At 46.6% G+C, this 23,579-nt stretch overlaps 2 protein-coding genes across 2 annotated transcripts in view; one reads left to right on the forward strand and one right to left on the reverse strand.

Moving 5' to 3' along the window:
* Positions 1-12,383, reverse strand: part of arfgap1 (ADP-ribosylation factor GTPase activating protein 1) — a 12,426-nt gene extending 43 nt beyond the window's left edge. The window contains exons 1-13 of the mRNA XM_080548244.1: positions 12,276-12,383; positions 11,463-11,533; positions 11,237-11,346; positions 9,713-9,884; positions 9,169-9,269; positions 8,970-9,056; positions 7,499-7,610; positions 7,332-7,388; positions 7,046-7,078; positions 5,678-5,734; positions 5,147-5,206; positions 4,607-4,662; positions 1-3,560 (exon numbers count right to left, since the gene is read on the reverse strand). The exon at positions 1-3,560 is cut by the window's left edge and continues 43 nt beyond it. Of these exons, the coding sequence (XP_080404370.1) occupies positions 3,035-3,560; positions 4,607-4,662; positions 5,147-5,206; positions 5,678-5,734; positions 7,046-7,078; positions 7,332-7,388; positions 7,499-7,610; positions 8,970-9,056; positions 9,169-9,269; positions 9,713-9,884; positions 11,237-11,346; positions 11,463-11,522 (1,431 nt within the window). The 5' untranslated portion in view covers positions 11,523-11,533; positions 12,276-12,383 and the 3' untranslated portion in view covers positions 1-3,034. The remainder of the gene's footprint in view (positions 3,561-4,606; positions 4,663-5,146; positions 5,207-5,677; positions 5,735-7,045; positions 7,079-7,331; positions 7,389-7,498; positions 7,611-8,969; positions 9,057-9,168; positions 9,270-9,712; positions 9,885-11,236; positions 11,347-11,462; positions 11,534-12,275) is intronic.
* Positions 12,384-20,231: 7,848 nt separating this feature from the next.
* On the forward strand, positions 20,232-21,665 carry LOC308173485 (ammonium transporter Rh type B-like; the record flags this gene model as incomplete). Its single annotated transcript, XM_080548515.1, has 1 exon — positions 20,232-21,665. One exon carries the CDS (start codon positions 20,232-20,234, stop codon positions 21,663-21,665), a length of 1,434 nt encoding a protein of 477 aa, XP_080404641.1.
* Positions 21,666-23,579: the final 1,914 nt, after the last annotated feature.

Genomic DNA, 23,579 nt, shown 5'->3' on the forward strand with positions numbered 1-23,579 from the left:
CGTCAGGAGTGTACAGTGCGTCGGGCCTGCTGTCATGTTAAGATAAACATTTGAAGTTTCAATCATCTTATGGAATGAATGGTCTACATGTCAGAGGGGGTCAACATGTCAGAGGGTCTCCAGGGTAGTAACACATTCCATGAAAGCCCACTTTGCACTTAGAAACACATGATATTTAAAAAGAAAAGAAGAAAAAAAGAAAAAACGGAATGACTTCTCAACCATAAGTTACTGCTTCATGTACAATATCGAAAAATAGTATTTATTGACTGGACAGTGATATCTACAAAGATCACAAACTACATTTTCCAATGAATTAAAGTTCATCAAAGACAAGAACGGTTGACTTTTCCTGGTCAATTTAAACATACAGTATTTTCACAACACTGAAACTGGAAAACTTGTTAATGGCCATCAACAGTTAGAAACAAAACAAAATAGAAAATGAGGAACTAAATCTATTTAGATGTTTTTAGTGTTTCATGACATGTGTTATACTGTTAGATCTCTACAGTACAATTTAACAGCAATGGAATTCATCCATTTATCAAAAATAAACATTTGGGGACGATAATAATCTGTATTATGTCTTAACTTAAAATGTTAAGTCATTCAAAAAAATTCGAATAACACAGTACAAGAAGTCATTATAAAGCATCACGAATGAGGGGAAAATGTAAAGAACAGCACCTTATTTGATCATACATGCTGTATAAAGGAGAAGAACATATAAGGCATACACCCATGTACAAGGCCTACCACAAGGCCGCCCACGCGCGCACACACACTCTTAAAACCAAACTGACAACGTTTCATCAATAGACACACAGAGCTCTTTAAGGCTTGTAAAAACACAACATCAAAAAAGAGAGAGAGAGCACACAACCGCATAGGATGCACTAAACAAGCGTTGCACACTCATCACAGTTACCCTGGCTGACGTCCCCAGGTCAAATCTTTTTTTGTGTGTGTGTGTAGAAAACATGCAACTCATGGTCCGTTCTTTGTTGCTCTTTTTTTATCAGAAGCACTTTTCTTTCACACCGAAAGACATTACATGCCACGCCATTTCAGTGTTCACTGTGCAAAGCCAAAAGGGTGAAAATGCAAACATGGTGGGTGGGGGGCAACTATGATAGTAGCCTTGCCCCCGCTCTTTCTTGGGGGAGTGGAAACATGATTTGCACACACAGCATCACACTCACTCTCACACATGAACAGGGGTGGAATCGGAGGAAACGCAGTCCCACCGCCCTAGGTTAGGAGCCCATGTACATTCAGAGGGAATTTTAAAACAAACAGTGGAAAAACACATTTTGGAGAGTTCGACCATTACCCTAACTTACAAACACCCAGCATGCACTGCTCTGACTCTGGGACCACAGCCTTTTCACACTTTTTTACCATTTTAGCAGGCGCTTTTATCCAAAGCGACTTACAATTAGAAATAGATTGCAAGGACAGTCTCCCTTGGAGTAACTCAGGGCTAAAAGTGCCTTACTCAAGGGCACACTAGTGGTGGTGTTTCCCAGATAGGGATTTGGACGACTCATGACCGTCTGATCACCAGTCAGTATGCACTCACTACTACACTATCCACAGGGCCACCGCTACCGCTACCCCCTTTCAAGAGACATGCCTATTAAAAAAATCACTGAATAGCCTTCAAATCGAAAAATCTGCTGTTTCTTTCTCTCTCTCTCTCTCTCGAAAGTGTTCTTGTGTTCGATGACGAGACACAACTCGACTAGATCCCACTGAAGATCGACAGATGTTTCACTGAGGTCAAAATAGGTTACTGTGGTGGTCCCATGTTTTGGCAGTACAACACACATGCATTGAACCCTAGGCTTTAATTAATTAGTCTACTCCAATGCTTTCAAAAAAACCATTGTGTCCAGTTCTTAAAACACAGTTATCTTTTCTTTTTTTTACAGATAAACACTTAGTAGGTACTGTCACATTAAATAAACAGATGATCATTCAGATACAGTTAGCCGATGAGATTCACAACCACTGCACGGTGGTGGGGGTCGAGTTAACTGACTGACTGATTCATCAACCTGTTTCAGACCAGGTGATTGGATAAGACTAAAACGTTCAACTGGTCACCTGATCCTCACCAAAAACATCCAAGTCTCTCCACAGCTCATAAGAGCTTTTTTCCATGAGGTTAGGGGTTGAGAATGGATGACATCCAGTACTATTGTTCAAATACCTGCACCACATTTAGACATAGTGCCATTCCACAATGTTACACATCACCATACAGAGGTAAGGTGCAGTCCAAAAAATTATAATAATAAAATAAAATAAAAAACGTTAAAGTCTGAAGTTAACAGAATGTTTAGACTGGCTTACACAATATAATATCACATTAAACTGTTCCTAGACAACTTCATATGCATAATGTTCTATTTTCCCCACCATAGAAATGTGCAGTACTGGACTGGCATCCTGGTTCATTTCCTTGTTAAAAAGACGGCACCTGCTGCCTGCCATCTTTAGTGTAAGATGATGTACAGGTCGTGATATGATGCCCAGTCTAATACATTGATGGGTATTATTATGACAACCCCCCCAACATCGACTTTGGATTCAGAATTTCTGTAGCCAATAAAAGAAAACATCTTTATTTACACCCAGCGGAAAAAGAAAAAAAAAAGAACACAAAAAAACTGGTCGACTGCACCCCTCATTTAAATGTTTCTGAAAGTCTTCATGTATACTCATTTGCACTGAGCTTAAATTCCCCTTCAATTAATTACAAATAAATACACAGAACCGGCATGGAGCCTGATGTTGTTGTTGATTTCTGGTTTCAGAGACAGAGGCGTGCGACTGTAAAAGTGCTTGCGAGATGGAAGGAGGGAAAATATTGGGGGGGAGGGGAGAGAGAGAGAGATAGATAGAGAGATAGATAGAGATATATATATATAGAGAGAGAGAGACAGAGATCGAGAGAGGGGTCGAGGGGGAGACACAGATGGAGCCAGACAGACAACAGAAGACAGTGGAGTGAGGAGAGCGCCCTCTACCAGTCAGCATTGTCCCAGCTCTCCGCTGCAGGCTTGGTGGTGGAGGAGGTGGCGGTGGTGGAGGTGGCGGTGGGGCTCTTCTTGGCCTTGGCCTCAGCGGCGTTGTCCCAGTTGTTGTCCCAGGCCTCCCAGCTGTCGCCCGTGCTGTGTTTGTTGTTGGAGGCCGCCGCCTCCGAGGAGCCCCAGCTGTCCCCCGTGCCCGCGCCTCCTCCGCCCCCGCCGCCTCCGCCACCCGGCTTGTTGTTGGACACGGGCGCCGCGTCCGAGGACCCCCAGACGTCCCAGCTGTCGGAGCTCTTCTTCTCCCCCGCCGAGGCCGAGTTGTCGGGGATGGTCCAACTGTTGTCGCTGCTGGGGGACTTCTTGGGGGGCGGCTTGTTGGCGTTGGAGATGCTGGCCGAGCTGCCGAACGTCTCCCAGAAGTCCCCGGCGGGGGGCTGGGAGGCGGGGGGGTCCGGGCCGGAGCTGCTGCCCTGGTAGCCCTCGGTGGCGTCCATGTTCTGGTAGCTCTCGCCCTCCGACCTGGTGTGGTGACACGTCAGGGTAAGTAAGTAAGTAAGTAAGTGAAACTTTATTTCTATAGCGCCCTTCTCAGCACGGATGCACACGGTGCTTTACATAAAAAATTAAGGGATAAAATGGGTCAAAAGAAAGGCGCAATCAAACATCGTCAAAAGAGACATAAACAGAACATAACATAAACAGAACATAAACAGGAACATAAGACGGCTATAGCTGACTAACAGCCTGCCTATGGGTTGGTCAGGGGGGGGGTCAGGGGTTGGTATGGGTTGGTATGGATTGGTCAGGGGTGGGTATGGGTTGGTCAGGGGTGGGTATGGGTTGGTCAGGGGTGGGTCAGGGGTGAGTATGGGTTGGTCAGGGGTGGGTATGGGTTGGTCAGGGGTGGGTCAGGGTGGGGTATGGGTTGGTCAGGGGTGGGTCAGGGTGGGGTATGGGTTGGTCAGGGGTGGGTATGGGTTGGTCAGGGGTGGGTCAGGGTGGGGTATGGGTTGGTCAGGGTGGGTCAGGGTTGGTCAGGGTGTGCGGAAGGATGAGGAGTGTTGAAGCTCTATTAGATTAGATTTAACCGTAATGTATTTGTAAATGTATTTGTTGTTGTCTAGGCACAGGGTCAGCCATAGTCAGTGTCCCTGGAGCAAGTACCGGTTAAGTACCTTGCTCAAAGGCACAACGGCAGTGGTAGGCACCTTAGATATGATGTCAGCAACCCCTGCAGTCACCAGCTCACATCTGGCTCCCTCCTGAGGCGGGGAATCGAACCAGTGAACCTTCCGATTGCTAGCCAGCCTCTCTAACCACTAGGCTACCTCCTGTATGTTACTATTGGATTTACTACTGGATTTAATGTGTTAAATGTGTTTAATGTGTTAAATTACCCGTCCTCTAAATGGATGAAGTGGACTCTATGGCAATTGACACAGACTTGAGACATGACAGCAGTAGCCTTTTCTTTTCCTTTTAATGTTTTTCTTTTGGTTGATGTTGAATTGTTGTATTATTGTTCTTATTGTTGAATAAAAAGAAAATGTCAACAAAAAAATTACCCGTCCTCTGGCTTTCCACTGAAGAAGCTGGTCAGTTTAGCGCCGGCCCCCTGAACCTGAGAAGAGAGTACAGAGCTCAAAACGACATCCAGCCAAACCTTATTACACCACAGGGCCAAACGGTAAAAGATATCTCATAAACGTCACTTCATCCAATCCCAGGTCCAGATATGGCCGATTCATCTAACTTAACTGACCTTTTTATAGGTAGCAGTTTTCCTTCAGTAAATTACATAAACACATCAAACTGAAGTACAGGGGGAAAATCTGCATAATACTCACCACCAGAATAACAATGGCAGCGAAAGGAAATTGGGAGATGAAAATTGCATTAATATCTTGTGTCAAATGTACGTCAACATACCCAAACCAGTCTCCTTTTTCAGAGGGTACAAAAGGGGAGAAGAGCAGCACCTGCATAGACGTACTACACCTGGGGCTAATTGCTAATGCAGTTTAGCTAACCCCCCCCACCCTCCGTCCCTTACTCAGGAGACTGGTTGTGGGTGTGCAAAGCGGCAGAGATCTGCCTACTCCTACCTTACTCGCCAGCCCAGTGATGCCGACCGCCATTTCATCTAGCAACTTTCCATCCTTTACCTGGACAAGCCAAATATGGGTTAATGTGGGAATAGGAGATAGCACTATAACCAGTGCTTTAAAAACATGGAGAATCAAAAGGTGGCTTTGCGAAATCAAAGCACATCGCCACCAAGCTCTGGGAGTATCTCTGATTGTGATCTACTTGCACATTTTATTGTGAGCGAAAGTGATTGGATTTCTGAAGAGTATATTATAATATTGAGGTGATCAATCACACAGAGAGAGCAGGTGAATTAGTCCCATGCACGGCACAGATCTGAATGGAAACGCTAGGATCTAGAGGGAATCTTACTTTATCAAGCAAAAGCTATCACACATGAGCACTATCAAATCAACACAGCAGACAGACATTCCCAAAAAAGCGACAGTCAAAAGTGCACATTCACATCCGAAGGCGTTTCTAAGAAGCGTTATCTATTGCGTGACCCACCACCAAGCGAGCGAGCACACTCCAAACATCAATGTTACCTTTTCTTGAGTGGGTTTGATAACATTCTCATTTAATGTCTGTCCTAACTCTGTGGCCTAGGTGGAAGGGAGAAGATGTGTGAATTCACGATGATGGTGCAAAACACTTAGTTTCTCAACTAAGGAGAACGCAACAGGGGTGAGCTGTTGTTCCATTCACTTTGACATAAAAAGAAAAGCACAGTAAGCAAGCATAGATGGCTGATCCTCATGAGAACTGTACAACAGGACTGTCATGCTTGGATGGATGGACGGATGGACGGACGGACGGATGGATGGATAACCCTAGTGTTCGGTGAACACAAAAGAAAAGATTTGTTTTCTTTAAAAATGACATGAAGGTTCACACCCCAGAGGTTTTCAACCATTCTGCCACAAATGATCGAATTGATCCCAATGAAAGTGACAAGACATTCATAACGGTAAATATGATATGAACACCATCTCCCCTCGACATTAGGATTATCCACCATCTCGGGACGAAATTAAACAGGACAGGAGAGACATGTTGTGGGCCGAGCAAGAGACGAGCAAAAGCTGATCAGGCGGACATCCACCGTTTAGCATGAATAAGTCTAAACAACATTACAGCCATAACATCAATGGCCAGCCAACAAGCTCATTCCTTTAAAAAACATAAAAAATAGAACTAAAAATGCAGATATAATACTTAAAAAGAGCCATGCACTTTGTTGTTCGCTTTACCGGCTCTGGGGGAGGTTTATAGCCCCTCAACTACATCCAGAGGAGGCGAGAGAAAGTTAAAAGACGTGATGGACAAACTTAAAACTACAGTAAATATTCACAGGAGGAAGTTAGTAATTTAATCTATTAAAAACAGATAAACAAGGAAAGTCTAGAGAAAGCTTTGTTGTAGCAAGAGTTCACAGTGCTAGCGTTGAGGCTGAGGGGCGTCACAACGTGCAGTCGGGAGGTTGACACCACTCGCTAGGGTTGAATTTTGATAAATTAATAATAATAATAATGATAATGATCTCATATCCCTGAAACAAATTAATTAGCTTCATATGTCCTGAGAGAGAGAGTCAAGAATTATTTTAATTCAGTGGAGTACCGTGTGTTATTACTTACTCAACGACAATACATTCTGGTCACTTGCATTATACAAATATACATTGGTTAGGTGAAATAGTTTCTGTTTACATTTGTATAACGTTCCGTCATCTAAAGACAGACCGGAACACGACTGTGATGCTAGTACAAAAAGACTACAACTGTAATTCTTAATGAAATATTTCAGCTGCATTAAACAAGAGATATAAATCATATCAATCTAAGTTTAACCAACAACATTTGTAAACAGACAGGTACCAGTAAATGTGTAAATAAAAGAGGGGGGGGTCATACCTTTAAAGTTGCTTGGTTTGCCAGTTTTGCTGTCTGTTTCACGGGGAAAAAGGTTGGGGGAAAAGTTTTTAGCAATTTGCTAAATGAATTAATCTGCCAATCAGAGACTGTTGGGCTTAATAAAGACTGAAATCAGTCACGTCATTACTGAGCAAAATCAACTGAACATCACTTGCTCTGCATCAACACAAAATACCTAAATGAATGTTGTACGAGGACCAACTACACCATGAAGCCGTCCAACACAGTGCCTGTTATGTTAACTAGTGTCCATGAAGGTACTTACATTGTCTTTGGCAACTGTCGCAAATTTGCTAGCTCCAACTGCAAAGTTACTCCAGCCCTACAGAACAAAACACGTCACACGTTAGTCATCATAACATATACCTGAAAGAAAGCATCAAAGTATTACTTCACAATTTCATGGCAGTGGAAGTTCTTCTTCTCACGTACCGAGTAGATGGAGGTCATGGCGTTGTTCAGGAAGTCGTCCTCCTTCTGGGGCGTCACCGTGTTCCCAAAGCCCACGTAACGGTTCTCCTGGTTGCCACTGTAGCCCCCGCCACTGCAGATAACATCAGATAACATTACACTTTCTGGGGGGTTTTTTCAGTTCTTTTTTTTTCCGAGTGGGACAGTCCCACTCATATTTTTCTTTTTATTGATAGAGACAGTATAGATTATGACAGGAAGGATGGGAGAGAGAGAAGGGATGACAAGCAGGACATGTCCACGAAATGCAGTTCAGCATCTAACCAGAAGTGCAAATAGTGATATAAAACATGACTTAAAACATGACAATGATAGTACAGTATGGCAAGTATGGTAGTTAGAGGTAGATACAGTTATGAACTATGTACAGTTAAGGTAGCTATGTACAGTTACGGTAGCTATGTACAGTTACGGTAGATATACAGTTATGGTAGATATGTACAGTTATGACCTATGTACAGTTAAGGTAGCTATGTACAGTACAGTTAAGGTAGATATGTACAGTTATGAGCTATGTACAGTTAAGGTAGATATGTACAGTTAAGGTAGATATGTACAGTTAAGGTAGCTATGTACAGTTAAGGTAGATATGTACAGTTAAGGTAGATATGTACAGTTGCGGTAGATATGGACAGTTACGGTAGATATGGACAGTTATGAGCTATGTACAGTTAAGGTAGCTATGTACAGTTAAGGTAGATATGGACAGTTATGACCTATGTACAGTTAAGGTAGCTATGGACAGTTAAGGTAGATAGACAGTTATGACCTATGTACAGTTAAGGTAGCTATGTACAGTATGGTGTGTACAGATGTATAATAAATAGAGGCTATATCAAACAGTATTTGTAAACAGCAGTAGTGCAAAGGGTAAACGAGTGTTCACATTGACCAGGGGTGTATGCAAACCAGCAGTAGTGCAAAGTCTAAATTGGATTGCTATTAGCGCATAAATTACTTCATCTCTTATGGGGGAATAGAAACAACAGCAGTATGGGTTTAGGACTTATTCCCCGGGGTCCCACATCTGATCATCTACTTATACTGAACCTCTGCACTCATATTCTGGGTGACGATATTTTCAGGTAAAGTCCTGAGTATTATTATGTTCGATAAACAGGGTGTGGTCACTGGCAAAAACAGAACACAAAACAAACACATCGGTAGGCCATCGGGTAGCCTGGAGGTCAGAGAGGCCGGGCTAGCATCGGAAGGTTTCTGGTTCGATCCCCGCCTCAGGAGGTGAGCTGCGTGTGAGCCGGAGGGGGACTGGCATCATATCTAAGGTGCCTACCACTGCGATGGTGCCCTTGAGCAAGGCACTTAACCCCCTAATTGCTCCAGGAGCGCGGACTATGGCTGACCCTGTGTCTCAAGCAAAAAAAAAAAAAAAAATTCGTTCGTACTCTGTGCATCTAATAAGAACCGTCACCTTTGGTAGGAGTTCACGTCATCACTCAGCCAGTCCTCAAACGCCTTGTCTGAAGGGTGGGACGAGTTCTGCCCTGGTCCCCCTGATCTACATTGAACAACACAGAATAGCAGATTTTGGAAATGAGTCCCTTGGAAATGTTCAAGTAGTGGTATACTTCGTCAGGTAAAAAAAAAAAAAAAACTATTTTCACCCTTACCGATGAGATGATGACAGTCCTGTTTTGGGCTGAGGTGGCGTCCACTCCTTGGCAGAGGACGTCTCGATGGACCACTCCTTACCCTCGGCTAGAGTTGCAACCTGTCACAGGCAATAGACACGTGGAATTCAAAGGGATTTCAGCACTGGAGGTGATTCGGCCCCAGAAATAGAACGCTCTGTGGTCGATGAGCGTGAGAACTGTGGTGTGTATAACCATGTAAACATCACACACATTTACAATACATTTAAATATATCCAAAGCGACTTACAACAAATACATTCACAAGTGGATCATCTATCCATCAGTCATCACAAGAAAAAGTAATCTATGCTCGGGCCTGAGGCCATAGGCAGACAAAAAATGCTAGAAGAAGGAAGAATTTCGTTTCCTTTTTCTAATTATTATTATTATTATTATTATTTACAGTAGTGAAACTCTACAGGGGAGTAGAGGGGACGGAGAGGTTTCAGGAGGGACAGTTAAAGACAGTTAAGATGCAGCCTGGAGAGATGGAGGTCTTCAAACAAGAGCATCTCCTCACCTGGTCCCTGAAAAGTGCAGCAGGTTTGCTGTTGTATTTCTCCTGCATGGTCCAGGTGGCGTCGTAGTCGTCTTGGAGCTCCAAGAACAGACGGAACTTTCCGTTCCCTCCCGCCTTCATCTTCTCCAGCTCCAAGTCCTTCCATTTGTCCATGGTGACAGAGCGCACAAAGCTGCACACAACACAGGGTTTTTGTTGGGGGGGGGAATTTAAATAAAATCAATACTTCCAACCAGACTAATGGTTGCCCTTAGCAACTGAAACAACTGAAATGTGGATGGCTGGTACAGTGGATCACTGAAGAAAAAGGAGAGTAATTATCTGAGATGAGCATGGCTAAAGGCTCGAGTATTGATTTATTCAGAGCGAGAAATTCAATTAGTACAGTTGGACATTTAAGCAAAACAAAGAAACTCCTGACAACATGCATCCCTGACAGGGTAAACAAGAAGGGTTTCATGTCAGGAATTAGGAATTAGTCACCTATGGTGTTGAGGGGAGGGCAAATTCCCTGAAGTCAAATTTACCACCCCCCCCCCGGAGGGGAATGTCTTGAGGTGTCATCTGTGATGTCATGAGTTCAGATCAATAAGATGAATGGTGATTGAATGGCCCTTATCAATGGCTCCTGTCCTGGTTAGAAATGATGTGGTATTCATCCAGGTCCCCTACTTCTCTGTCAGTCCCTCTTGTGTCTCTCTCTTTCTTTCTTTTTTTCTGAGTGGGGCAGTCCCACTCATATTTTTTCTTTTTAATGACAGATATAGTTGAGATTATGACAGGAAGGATGGGTGAGAGAGAGAGAGAAGGGATGACATGCAGGATATGTCCGCGGCTGGAATCGAACCGGGAACCCTGCGGTACATGGTCAGCGCTTAATCCACTACGCCACCTAAGCGCCCCTTTCTTGCACTTTCTAACCCATTCCTTGCCCTTCTTTGTCTCTTCTTTCTTTTTGTTTTATTTCTTTGGGACAGTTAAGATGTAGCCTGTGGTATTCAGGATGGTATAAAGGTGGAGGTGAGAGAATTGCTGGAGTTAGGCCTAGTTCTTTTGTCAAGGGTAGTGGTGGTCTAGTGGATAGTGAGTTGGACTTGTGATCGGAAGGTTGTGAGTTCAAAACCCGCCTGAAACCATACCACTACTAGTGTGCCCTTGGGTAAGGCACTTAGCCCTCAGTTACTCCAGGGGGAATGTCCCTGTAATTCGTAATTGTAAGTCGCTTTGGATAAAAGCGTCTGCTAAATGGCAAAATTATTATATAAAATTATCAAGGGGTAAACAGCCAATATTTAGTCGTCCATGTGCGAAAGCCATACTGTATGCATCAACGCTTACCAGATCATGTTACTCACAGAACGCCTGGACAAAAGAACTAACTCCAACCAATCACCATTCATCTTGGTGACATGACATCACAGATTTGACACCTCAAGACATTGCCCCTCCGGGGGAAACTTGACTTCAGGGAATTTGCCCCCCTACAGTGTACTACTCTGGTCTTATGACGACATCTTTACTCACCTAAGATGGACTCCCAAGCCTCTGTGTTTGCCAGAACACTCCAGACAAATCCAAATGCCATAGGTCACACTCACCCACTGAGGGTTGAACGCCCCACACTCAAAACAAAGCTGTAACACACACAGACACACACACACACACAGGTTACAATCACCCCCAGTCTTCAATGCTGTGTCGAATTGTCAAGTTCAATATTCATACATATGTAACTACTGCTTAAACTCACATTGTTTTCGTCTGCGGTTCGGACTTCCTTCAGAACCCGTCTGGACCTGGGGCTGGCCATGTCGACTCACACTGAAGACAAAAGCAAACACCATCAGAGCGATCATCTTACCTCACAGACGTTCTTTGTAGGGTAGCTGGATAAATGTACCAAGTTATTATAGGATTCAGTCAGAATGTAATGGACTGCATTCATATCGGTGTGACATTGACATTGTAATGACTAATGATCAATTCATCATATTAATAATGAGAGCTTCCATTCATGAAGCCACAAAGAATTAGCTACTGTCTGTCTACAATAGCTGTATTTTTAGAATGATAAGGTTCTATCTCCGTTTAGAATGAGAAGGTTCTATCTCCGGTTAGAATGATAAGGTTCTATCTCCGTTTAGAATGATCAGGTTCTATCTCCGTTTAGAATGATAAGGTTCTATCTCCGTTTAGAATGAGACGGTTCTATCTCCGTTTAGAATGAGAAGGTTCTATCTCCGTTTAGGGCAGTTCAGAGATATTGAGCGTCAATGTTTTTACATTCCATTATATGATTATGTTTTGTGAGATGAAACCTTTGTATTTTATTAATTACTAACTCAAAAATGTCAACATTTTTAAAATAACACCACACAGGCATTAATAAACACCGAATGGATCAGATTATGTTTTTAAAAAACTAAATTTTGACCAAAAATGGAGATAGAACCTTATAATTCTAACATCAGAGATGTCTCTGGCATTACTGACGGACATCAGTCGTGATCAGTGATGAGGGCTAGCCTGCTAGCATCCACATCCAGCTAGCTTGTAGTCTTACCTGCTTATTGACAAAGACACTCAAAGAAACTGACTTGCTTGAGTTGGGTTGGTGGTATTTTATATAATACAATATATTGGAACAATATTCCGTGTCCGCTCAAATGTCTCAAACCATCGAAAAGGAGATGAAGTCAGCTAGCTTGATGTCAGAACGCCGGCGGCCATGTTTGACTACTCGGCAAACCGCTGGATGCGTTCGTAAATACCTCTCTGGAAATCCGATCGGCACTCGTGGAATGCCTCTCGTCCAATCAAACGACTCGGTCGCTTGATGACGTCGAAGCCAGTGTGCGCTCCAGGGCTCTTAGGGTAAGTTTACGAACGCACCCCCGCTGTTTGCATTGCTACGTTGGCATTGCTGCAGTGCATTTCGGGAGAAGCGGTGTCAGATATTAGTGACATTCGTTTTGTGGCGTTCGTTGTGCCGTCGTATGTGGATCTACCCACCGGCGCAACAGGTTGTTGGTTTTTATGGAGGACCAAGTCTGTCAAAATTAACAATAAATATATAGACACATAAATGAATGTATTGTAGTGCCGGAGGAAAAAGGAAAGACGTAGGCAACGTAATGATAACTGTTTAATCAAAACAACAACTTGTACTCTCAGTACAGGACCAGAAAATGGTTACCAAAACTCGTGTATCTAAACAGGAAGGTGCAACGTTAATAATCCTCCCCTCTGCCCCTAGTGCCAGAACTGGTTCCCTCCCACTACACAACCAACAGTAAGAGGAGAACATGAACCCATAATGTAGTCACTACACCAGCCCCCCCAGTGTTCACCTCAATATTGGAAATCCTCACGGCGAGGAGGGCGTATGGCCCGGCCCCTACGATCGTAGGTAAAGTCAGGAGGTGCGGGAGGAGGTGTGACATCGCCCATCACGTCCTCCTGCAGGGAAGGACGGGGGGCAGCGACGACCGGGGGCTCGCGAGCTGCGGGGGGTTGTCGGGGTCGGAGGGGGGAATGGCCAGGGCGCGGCAGGGGAGGTAGGACTGGAGGCCGGCCTCTGCGCGGTGGCAGGGCCAAGTCCAGGGGCAGTTCAAGGTCCAAGTGGGCCGGTTTGAGGCGATCAACGGACACACACTCAGGCCTACCCCCCATGTCAACCATGAAGTTCTTGGCTCCGGCCTCGATGACACGGAAAGGCCCGTCATAAGGAGGACGTAGTGGAGTCCTGTGGCCATCATGACGAATGAAAACGAACCTCGCTGAGTGCAGCTCCGGGGGCACCCTCGAAGTAGGGACACCATGCTGCGTAGTCGGGACCGGGACGAAGGTCCTGGCGCTGTCCAGCAGGGAGGCGCGCTGAGCGGCGGCGGACCAGGGCTCCGTTGACTTGGGAATGAAGTCACCGGGGACCCGCAGCGGCTGTCCAAACACCAGCTCAGCGGACGACGACTGGAGGTCCTCCTTAGGCGCTGTCCTGAGCCCCAGCATGACCCACGGCAGCTTGTCAAGCCAGTCGCTGTCCGTGAGGCTGGCTCGAAGGGCGGCCTTCATGGATCGATGGAAACGCTCACAGAGCCCGTTCGCCTGCGGGTGATAGGCGGTTGTGCGGTGGAGCTTGACCCCCAGATTCTCCGCCACCGCTGCCCACAGCTCTGAAGTAAACTGTGAGCCACGGTCAGAGGAGAGCTCAGCAGGGGTGCCGTAGCGGGAGACCCACACCGCGATGAACGCCCGGGCCAGGTCGGGGGCTGTCGTTGAGGAGAGCGGAACTGCCTCCGGCCAGCGAGTCGTCCTGTCCACCATGGTAAAGAGATAGGTGTATCCGTGCGAGGGGGGCAGCGGCCCTACCAGGTCCACGTTTACATGATCGAACCTCCGCTCAGGCACAGAGAACTGCTCCAGGGGGGCCTTGACGTGTCGATGCACCTTGGCGCGCTGGCAGGCGATGCACGTGTCAACCCAGGCCCTCACATCCCTCTTGAGCCCATGCCAGACGAATTTCTCTGACACCAGCCGTGAGGACGGTTTCCTACCAGGGTGAGACAAGCCGTGTATCGCCTCGAAGGCGGGGCGCCTCCAGTTGGCGGGGACCACCGGTCGTGGCTGACCCATGGAGACGTCGCACAGGAGCGTGGCCCCTGCGTCACCGAAAACCACCTCTTCTAGGCGCAGTCCTGTGTCCGACAACTTGAGAGCCTGGACGGCGGGGTCGGCGGCCTGGTCTGCAGCCATGCGCGCGTAGTCCAAACCCAGTTGGACCGCACCAACCACCGCCCTGGAGAGACAATCCGCGACCTGGTTGGACTTCCCAGCAACGTGCTGGATGTCTGTGGTGAACTCGGATATGTAGGCGAGCTGGCGCTGTTGGCGGTCGGACCACGGCTCCGCCACCTTGGACATGGCGTGCGTGAGTGGCTTGTGGTCCACGTAGGCCGTAAACTCGCGGCCCTCCAGTAAAAAACGGAAGTGTCTGACAGCAAGCCACAGCCCGAGGAGCTCCCTGTCGAATGTGCTGTACCTTTGCTCTCTGGGAGACAGCTGGCGGCTGAAGAATGCAAGAGGCTGCCAGGCGTCCCCAACCCACTGTTCGTACACCGCTCCCACAGCAAAGTCAGAGGCGTCCGTGGTGAGAGCAGTGGGTGCCGAGGGCGAGGGGTGGGCCAACATGGCAGCGCGGGCCAGGGCCGCCTTGGTGTCCTGAAAGGCTTTGACACGCTCCGCCGTCCAGTCCACCGGCTGCTTCAGAGTCTTGCCCTTCTGGGCATCGTACAGAGGCCGCAGGATGTGAGCGATGTGGTGGAGGAAGCGATAGTAGAAGGTTACCATCCCGATGAACCCCTTGAGCTCGCTGATTGTGCTGGGGCGCGGGAAAGCAGCGACAGCTTCTACCTTCGAGGGGAGGGGGGTCACCCCCTCTGCGGAGACCCGGTGCCCGAGAAAGTCGATGGCGTTCCGTCCGAACTCACACTTCGCCGGATTGACAATCAGCCCATGTTGGCTGAGCCGTGTGAAAAGGGCCCGGAGGTGGGACAGGTGCTCCTCCTCCGTGGTGCTTGCGACGAGGATGTCATCCAAGTAGACGAAGAGGAATGGTAGGTCCCGGAGCACCGAGTGCATGAGGCGTTGGAAGGTCTGCGCCGCGTTCTTCAGGCCGAACGGCATCCGCAGAAACTCGAAGAGCCCAAATGGCGTGATTACGGCCGTCTTAGGGACGTCCTCGGGGTGCACCGGCACCTGATGGTACCCCCGTACCAGGTCCACTTTGGAGAAGAAGCGTTTGCCTGCCAGGTTCGCTGAAAAGTCCTGGACATGTGGGACCGGGTAGCGGTCAGGCTTGGACGCGTCGTTGAGGCGGCGGTAGTCCCCACATGGGCGCCACCCGCCGTCTGACTTAGGGACGATGTGCAGGGGAGACGCCCAGGGGCTGCTCGAGCGCCGAACGATGCCCACCTGCTCCATATGCGCAAACTCCGCCCTGGCGATGGCCAGCTTCTCCGGGTTGAGGCGCCTGGCCCTGGCGTGGAGGGGAGGCCCCTCGGTCTCGATGTGGTGCTCCACTCCGTGTTTCACCGTGGGCGCGGAGAAGGTGGGCTTGGTAAGGTCGGGGAATTCGGCGAGCAGCCGAAGGTACTGGTCACTTTCGGCGAGCGTATTGGACCACCCGCTGTAGACCGCCTCCCCCTGCGTACAGGCGAATGAAGCGAAAGTCTGTGAGTTGACCAGGCGCCTGTTCCCCACGTCCACCAACAGGTTGTGGGCGCACAGAAAATCCGCACCAAGGAGGGGAAATGTGACAGCCGCTATGACAAAATCCCACGAAAAACATTGCCCTCCGAAGCACACGTCCACCGCCCTAGTGCCGTAAGAGCAGATAGGTGTGCCGTCCGCGCCTGCCAACTGCGGACCACGCTCCTCCTTCGCCATATCCGATCTCTCTGCCGGAATGATGCTCCACTGGGCACCTGTGTCACAAAGGAAACTGCGACCAGAGGCGGTGTCTTGTATGAAGAGCAGCCTGTTGGTGACGCCAGCGCTCAGGGCCACTACTGAGCGCCGGCCCCGCCGTTTCCCGTCGGTCCGAAGGTGCAGGGTGAGCGGCACCGTTTGGCCTTGGCGCCAAAAGTGGCGTGGTAGAAACAATGGCCCGCAGCGTTACCCTGCTGGCCAGAAGGTCTGGCGTCATCCTTCGCTCTCCTGCGACGGTCGGGTGGCGGGGCGGCCGCGGGAGCGAGCAGGTCGGGGGACCGTTGAGGCATGGCCAAGACGAACCGGTCCGCCTCCCTGGCCAGGGCGCGGGGCTCCATGATGGCGGTGTTGGCCAGCGCCATCCTAACTTGAGCTGGCAATGTGCGCATGAACAGCTCTGTGAAGAGGATCATGGGGTCTTCTGTACCGAGCAGGTTTAGCATCCTCTCCATGCTCGCAGAAGGCCTCTCGTCACCCAAGTCCGACATGGCAAATAGGCGACGCACCCTCTCCGCAGTGGACAGTTCAAATGTCTCTAGAAGCAGGGCCTTGAGGCGCTCATATTTGTTCGTCGTCGGGGGAGCAGACAAAAAACCTACCACTCGAGCCGCGGTGGAGCTGCCCAACATTGCCACAGCATGGTTGTACCGGTCGTCGTCGTCATCGATGTCACTTTTATTGAAATGTGCCTCTACAATAGCAAACCATGCAGCAGGCGTTGAGTCCCAGAATTCTGGTAGCTTGAGAGTGGGAGTGTGCGCACCACGCGTTACCCTGACAGGGGATGGTGATGGCTGCCGCTGGTTTGAACGTCTTCCTCGCCCGGACATTTTGCAGGATTGTAATGTTCGTCGCTGGTTTTCGTACACAATTACGTTAACAAAAATCCACGTCGGGTCACCAGTGTAGTGCCGGAGGAAAAAGGAAAGACGTAGGCAACGTAATGATAACTGTTTAATCAAAACAACAACTTGTACTCTCAGTACAGGACCAGAAAATGGTTACCAAAACTCGTGTATCTAAACAGGAAGGTGCAACGTTAATAATCCTCCCCTCTGCCCCTAGTGCCAGAACTGGTTCCCTCCCACTACACAACCAACAGTAAGAGGAGAACATGAACCCATAATGTAGTCACTACAGTATGAACAAATAAATGAATGAATACACACAGTATAACGAAATACATTTCTATATTTATTTATTTACTGTTAATTTTGACAGACTTGGTCCTCCATATCAAAGCCGATGGTGCAGCTCAAATTCAGATTCCGTTTCTGAATGACCCATCACCATGACACAAATTAACCTACTGGTGGAGATTTTAGGTCGTTTTTTTAAAGTCGTCTTGTGGAGCAAATAATTCTCAAAATCCACGTATTCATCCATGGTAGCCTATGGTAACAATATGTATTGTATGTATAATTATTAGTCATGACATGAGGACGACATCAATGCATTTGAGTGCATCTGAAGTCGGGACAACTCTACAACCAAAGACATTACGTCTGCAATCCATAATGGACGTTTACAAACTATGAAACATACACTATAACATATGTGTGTTTGCTAACCATTCATTATGGGGAAATTATACCGAAAAATTACTACTGTTGACATGTGTCATCGTCATCCACTGTCTAAAATCAGCTGATGAGAAGGTGAAAGGTTATAGTGAACTACAACTCCCATCTACGAGCTTCCTACAGCTGCAAATGGGATGCTGAGTGGGATGCTTGGGACCACAGTGCTCTGGTGGGAAAATCTGACGTCACCACATTGAAGTTATGTAATGTGTAAATTAATCATATTAGTAGTGTTTGTTGTATGTTATAATGCTCTATAATTTGATATGACATTCATATGAACTGTTATTAAATGTCATATATATAACTTTATATCACCATCCTGGTTTATAGCACCAAAGTGGTGGGAGTAGGGATACTGAATATCTAAAATATTGTATGAAATAAATATTTTAAAATAATATTATTGTGTTCATTAAATCCGTTTCTGAATGACCCATCACCATGACACAAATTAACCTACTGGTGGAGATTTTAGGTAGTTTTTTTTAAGTCGTCTTGTGGAGCAAATCATTCTCCAAATCCACTTATTCATCCACGGTAGCCTATTAATCGAGAATTAAGATACAGTACATTCTTGACAAAAATCATATTATCTCATCCATCAAACACAAATTGATCGCCATCACTTTAGACGGATAACGTTTGCGCGTCCTCTTTTGGGTGGGTCAGACTATCAGAACAACAGAGGGGGGTCGCCACTATTTGTATTTCCCACCTGGTCGGATTTATCATTTAAAAGAACAATTTTGTTCGAGTTTGAGCTTGCTTCAATCTGCAAGTGAGCTTTAGAAACGGACAATAAAAACTGACACTAGATAGGCTCTCTCTCATTCAATCATTGCGATTATATTCCCTGCCTTCCTCCCCTGCTCCGTGGAGAATGGACTATTCTATTCATCGAGCGTCGCTGAACTGCGGGTCACATCAATTCACACTTGGGTAACACAGTGTCCCAATGACTTGCTGACTGTAGTCTACATCCACCTACATAGAGCTATTATAGCACTCCCATTCAGCCTAGCGGTCTATCGAGTCATATTAAACACAGGATAGTTTCAATAATGCCTTTTAAATACATAACTTTGAGTATAGCTTCCAGAGAAGGATGTGATAGCTGTAGCACTGTGGGATGCAATAAGGGAGAATGGCGCACGGCACCTGGTGAGCTTATTGTGTATTAATAACGGTTTATTTTATTAGAGCAGATTCCTGCCGTATTAATTATTATGCATTATTTTCCTGCCAAATGTAAAAAGAAGAGCAATGTCATTTTGTTAAGAATCCTCAACTTAAGTGTGGCAGAAAGGAAGTGGTTTAAGACCAAGAATTGACAGACAATAGTGTCTACTGCTCTAGAGAGATTTACCGGTAGGCTACATGAGAATAATAAATGGGTATGTATATGTAATATGTATAAACTGGGTGTCTCGTGGCCTTCTTTTATCTCGAGATCACCTCATAGAACTTAGAACATAGAACATAACATACATTCCAATATGGCTGAGTTAATAGAGATTTTTAAACATTTATTTATAACAATAAACATATGATCAATAAATGTACTCATTCATTCAGGGATATAGATGCCTGGATATCCACAGTGTGTCACCTTTTAGTCAAACAAAGCTGAAGGGAGTTTGATGAATCACTGAATTGAGGTGGTTTTAAATAGATTTATAGAATAGATTCTTGCCTCATTGATTTAAGTCAGCTCGTGTATGTAATGCTTGTGTTTGGCCAAAAGATGGCAATATGCGCAACTCACTCAAACTTACTCTCTCCTACGGATTAGTTTCTAAACCCCTTTCTCTGATGGGAGCTTGAGTAAAGTTATTTTTTTAATTCAAAGTATTTTTTTCTTTCTTGAAGAATATGAGCACTTTTTCACATCTTGAAATGGGAAAACAAGTATATTGTCTTCGATTGAAGTAAAAAATTGAATTACTAATGGTATCTGTTTTGTGAATGTATAGGACTCATTGTTTGGTCTTATTTTGTTTCATTTAGTTAAAATGTTCAGTGCCATAATCATTTTTAGGAGTTAGCTCCATGCCTTTCACATTGTGAGGGTATTATCCATCTCACCATAGAGACTCTATGAGGTTGAGGTTTACAGTAACAAACAATGTCAGTTCTTTTTGACAAATGACTCAGATGTTTCAAAACGACTGACCCGTTTGCTCAAAACAGACCCCTCACTACTCTCACACCAATTCAGCCTTTATCATCTACAACAGGTAATCATTGGGGCCAAAGTACAACCCATGTCCTCAGCAAGAGTGGTTGTGGAGTCCTATGTTATTGTGCGGCATGATGTGTATGTGATGTGATCTCCACCCAATGCCGGTAGCTGCTCTTATCTGACAGAGTGTGGCCGGTATAAAGGGAGGAACGAGGGCTGCTTGTTGAATTAACCGGCCTTTGTCCGCTGTCAGTTGTACATCACCATGAGTAAGTCCACTAGCCTGAGGGTGCGCCTGCCGGTGCTGGTGCTGGTGCTGGAGGTCGTTATACTAACTCTCTTCGCTTTCTTTGTCACTTACGACGACAATGCGAACGCCAAATTCCAAACCAATACGACCAACCCCATGGACAACTCCATGTACCGAGACTATCCCTACTTTGCCGACGTGCAGGTGATGATCTTCGTCGGGTTCGGCTGCCTGCTCGCCTTCCTCCGGCTGTACGGCTTCAGCGGGATGGTCTTCAATTTCCTGACGGCCACCTTCGCCACCCAATGGGCCATCCTGGCGCAGGGCTACTTCCAGTTCTACAACGAGACCGACGGCAAGATCCACATAGGAGTCGTCAACCTGCTCAACGCCGAGTTCGCCTGCGCCGTGGTGCTCATCTCGTTCGGGGCCGTACTGGGGAAGACCAGTCCGGTGCAGCTCCTGGTCATGGCCCTGCTGGAGGTCCCCATCTTCGCTGTGGTAGAGTGGGCTGTGCTGAAGTACATCAGGATCAACGACGCAGGCGGCTCCATCCTCATCCACCTGTTCGCCTGCTACTTCGGCCTGGGCGTCACGTTCGTCCTCTACCGCCCAAGCCTGAACGACGGGCACCCCAAGGAGGTCACTAGCTATCAGTCGGACATCCTGTCCGTGCTGGGCACCCTGTTCCTCTGGGTGTTCTGGCCCTCCTTCAACTCTGCCCTGACCCTCAAAGGCGACGACCAGCACAGGGCGGTGCTCCACACCTTCATAGGCCTCAGCTCGTCGACGATGACCGCCTTCGCCCTCTCGGCCGTGTTCAACAAGAGGGGCAAGCTCACCATGGCCGACATCCAGAACGTGACCCTGGCGGGGGGCGTGACCGTGGGGGCCTCCGTGGACATGATGATCTCGCCCGCTGCCGCCTACGCCCTGGGGATCATGGGCTGCACGGCCTGCTTCTTCGGATACCGCTACCTCACTCCCTTCATGGCGCGCCACCTCCGGATCCAGGACCAGTGCGGCATCCACAACCTCCACGGCCTCACAGGCCTCATCTCCTGCACGGCGGGCATCTGCGCCATCCTCCTGGCGAGCGAAGACACCTACGGCCCCAGCATGTACCAGATCTTCACCCACCGCGCCCCCGTGGAAGGAGACCCCAAGCTCCTGGAGCTCCGGGCGCTGATCCCGGGGCTGAAGGCGGGGCTGGGACGCAGCGCCCAAGAGCAGGCCCTCTTCCAGGTGGCGGCCATCTTCTCCACCATCGCGGCAGCCGGTGTCGGCGGGGTGGTGACGGGCTTCGTGCTGAAGCTGCCGTCGCTGGCGTCGCCGAACGACGAGTTCTGCTTCGACGACGAGACGTTCTTCGACGTGCCCTCTGACTTTGACAACGGGGGGATGCTTAAGGCCGCCCCTGCCCACCCTGACGAGACGACCAAGGTCTGACGCACTCCCACACTTTAACTCTGTGTAGTGCACAGTGACAGTTAGCATTACTCGAGGAGAGTTCATGTATGACAGAATGATGGTGTTGATGGAAGCCTCTCCTAAACGGCACGAGAGAGAGGAGTGAATGTACTGTACTGAGAATGTTAGAATGATTGTCTATATATGTCATAGATAAGAAACCAGTGTAAATCATGATTGCATGAATGTCGTTAGTGTCATTGGGATGAATTAACTTAATTGTGTTTAGAATAGTTGTACATATTTATTATTATTAATTATAATTGTTGTAAAATTATTTATGTTTTGTAAAATACATGACATGTTGAGACTGAGTGTTCTTTTTTCAGGGTAAGTAATGGTACCCTCAAAGATACTGTATGTTAAATGTTTTATACTTGACAGTCCTTTAACTGTAAGGGACAAACAAACTACTGTATTTAGCAACATACATACTGTAATTGAGACGTTGGATGTATTCATTATGGGGGATTGATTTGGGAGAATATTTATTGTTAAATATATTTCTCTTATGTTGGGTGTGACATGTTTTCAAAAAACTTTGTCTTTTGATGGATTTTCCTGTCGAAAATAAAACATAATGAACTATTGCGAGTTTGCATGTTTGGTATCCTTGTTGTTATGCTAAAATCTAATTTCTGTGATCAACCACATTCACTTCACTCCAGTTAATACACCAATACACTACACCAAGTCATTATGGAAGTTATTTAGCAGCAGCATTTCACATTATACATTTACATTTTGGGCATTTAGCAGACGTCTTATTCCCAAAGTGACTTACAATCGATACATTTGACTAAGCAAGTGAATCATCAATTCACCAGTTCTCGTAGGAAGAGTGTTCTAGCTCAGGCCAGGGGCCATTGGCAGTCGTCGTGATAGACACTGGAGAGCCAGTGCCCCCCCTGTACTGTCTCTCCAGTGTCTATTAATTGGAAGCATATAGTGAGTGCTTCTCTGTTGTGTTTAACCAAATATTTTGTGTATTTTTTATCATTGTGCTCAATAAACTTGATTTTGGAGTGAACTATCATGTCAGCTTGTCGCAAAGACATACATTGCAAGAGACACAAACGCCTCAGTATGAAATGTGTTTACATTATAGTAAACATCAGTATAGTAGGTACCGAGAGGAGTATTTAACACCAGAAAACAGTACATATTGAAGGTATTTTGATTGTGAGAAAAATAGATATCAAAGAAGAAGATATGACTGTATATATTCAGTCTGCATTGTATATAAATGGGTCTAGATAACCTTTCACAATGGAAAAAGAATAATCCATTATCAGTCATACGGTAAGACGAGGTAGCACTGTACGTCCATGCCCATCATACCACAGTTGACTTTATCTGACAAGCCCCTTGAAATCAAATCAAATTAAACGTTATTTGTCACGTACGTCGCATACAGCTGTAATTGACATAGTGAAATGCTGATACTGTATCAACAACAGTCAGCAACAATCAACAAGTCAACAATACAATATAATATAGTAATACAAATAATGGCAATAGAAGTAATGCAATAATGTGCAATAATATCAGGTGTGCAATAAGTTGAGCAGTCTTATGGCCTGTGAGTAGTAACTGCTCTGGAGCCTTCTTCTAGCATGGCCCCCCTCATAGCATAGATTACTTTTTCTTACACAATCCCTGATAGATAGATGATTCACTTACTTAGATAAATGTATTTGTTGTAAGTCGCTTTGGGTAAAGGCGTCTGCTGAATGCCCAAACTGTCACCGTAAAACATCCTGTTGGACCCGGGTCTTGATGCTCCAGTACCTTTGGCCAGAAGGTGACAGAGAGTACGGGGCGTGGTGGTGGTGGCTGGGGGGTCCCTGATGATCTTCTCAGCCAGAGGTCCTGTTTGCCTGGTAGCTTGCG

This window comes from Nansenia antarctica (assembly GCF_963989245.1).
Source record: "Nansenia antarctica genome assembly, chromosome: 18".
NCBI classification, from domain to species: Eukaryota; Metazoa; Chordata; class Actinopteri; order Argentiniformes; family Microstomatidae; genus Nansenia; species Nansenia antarctica.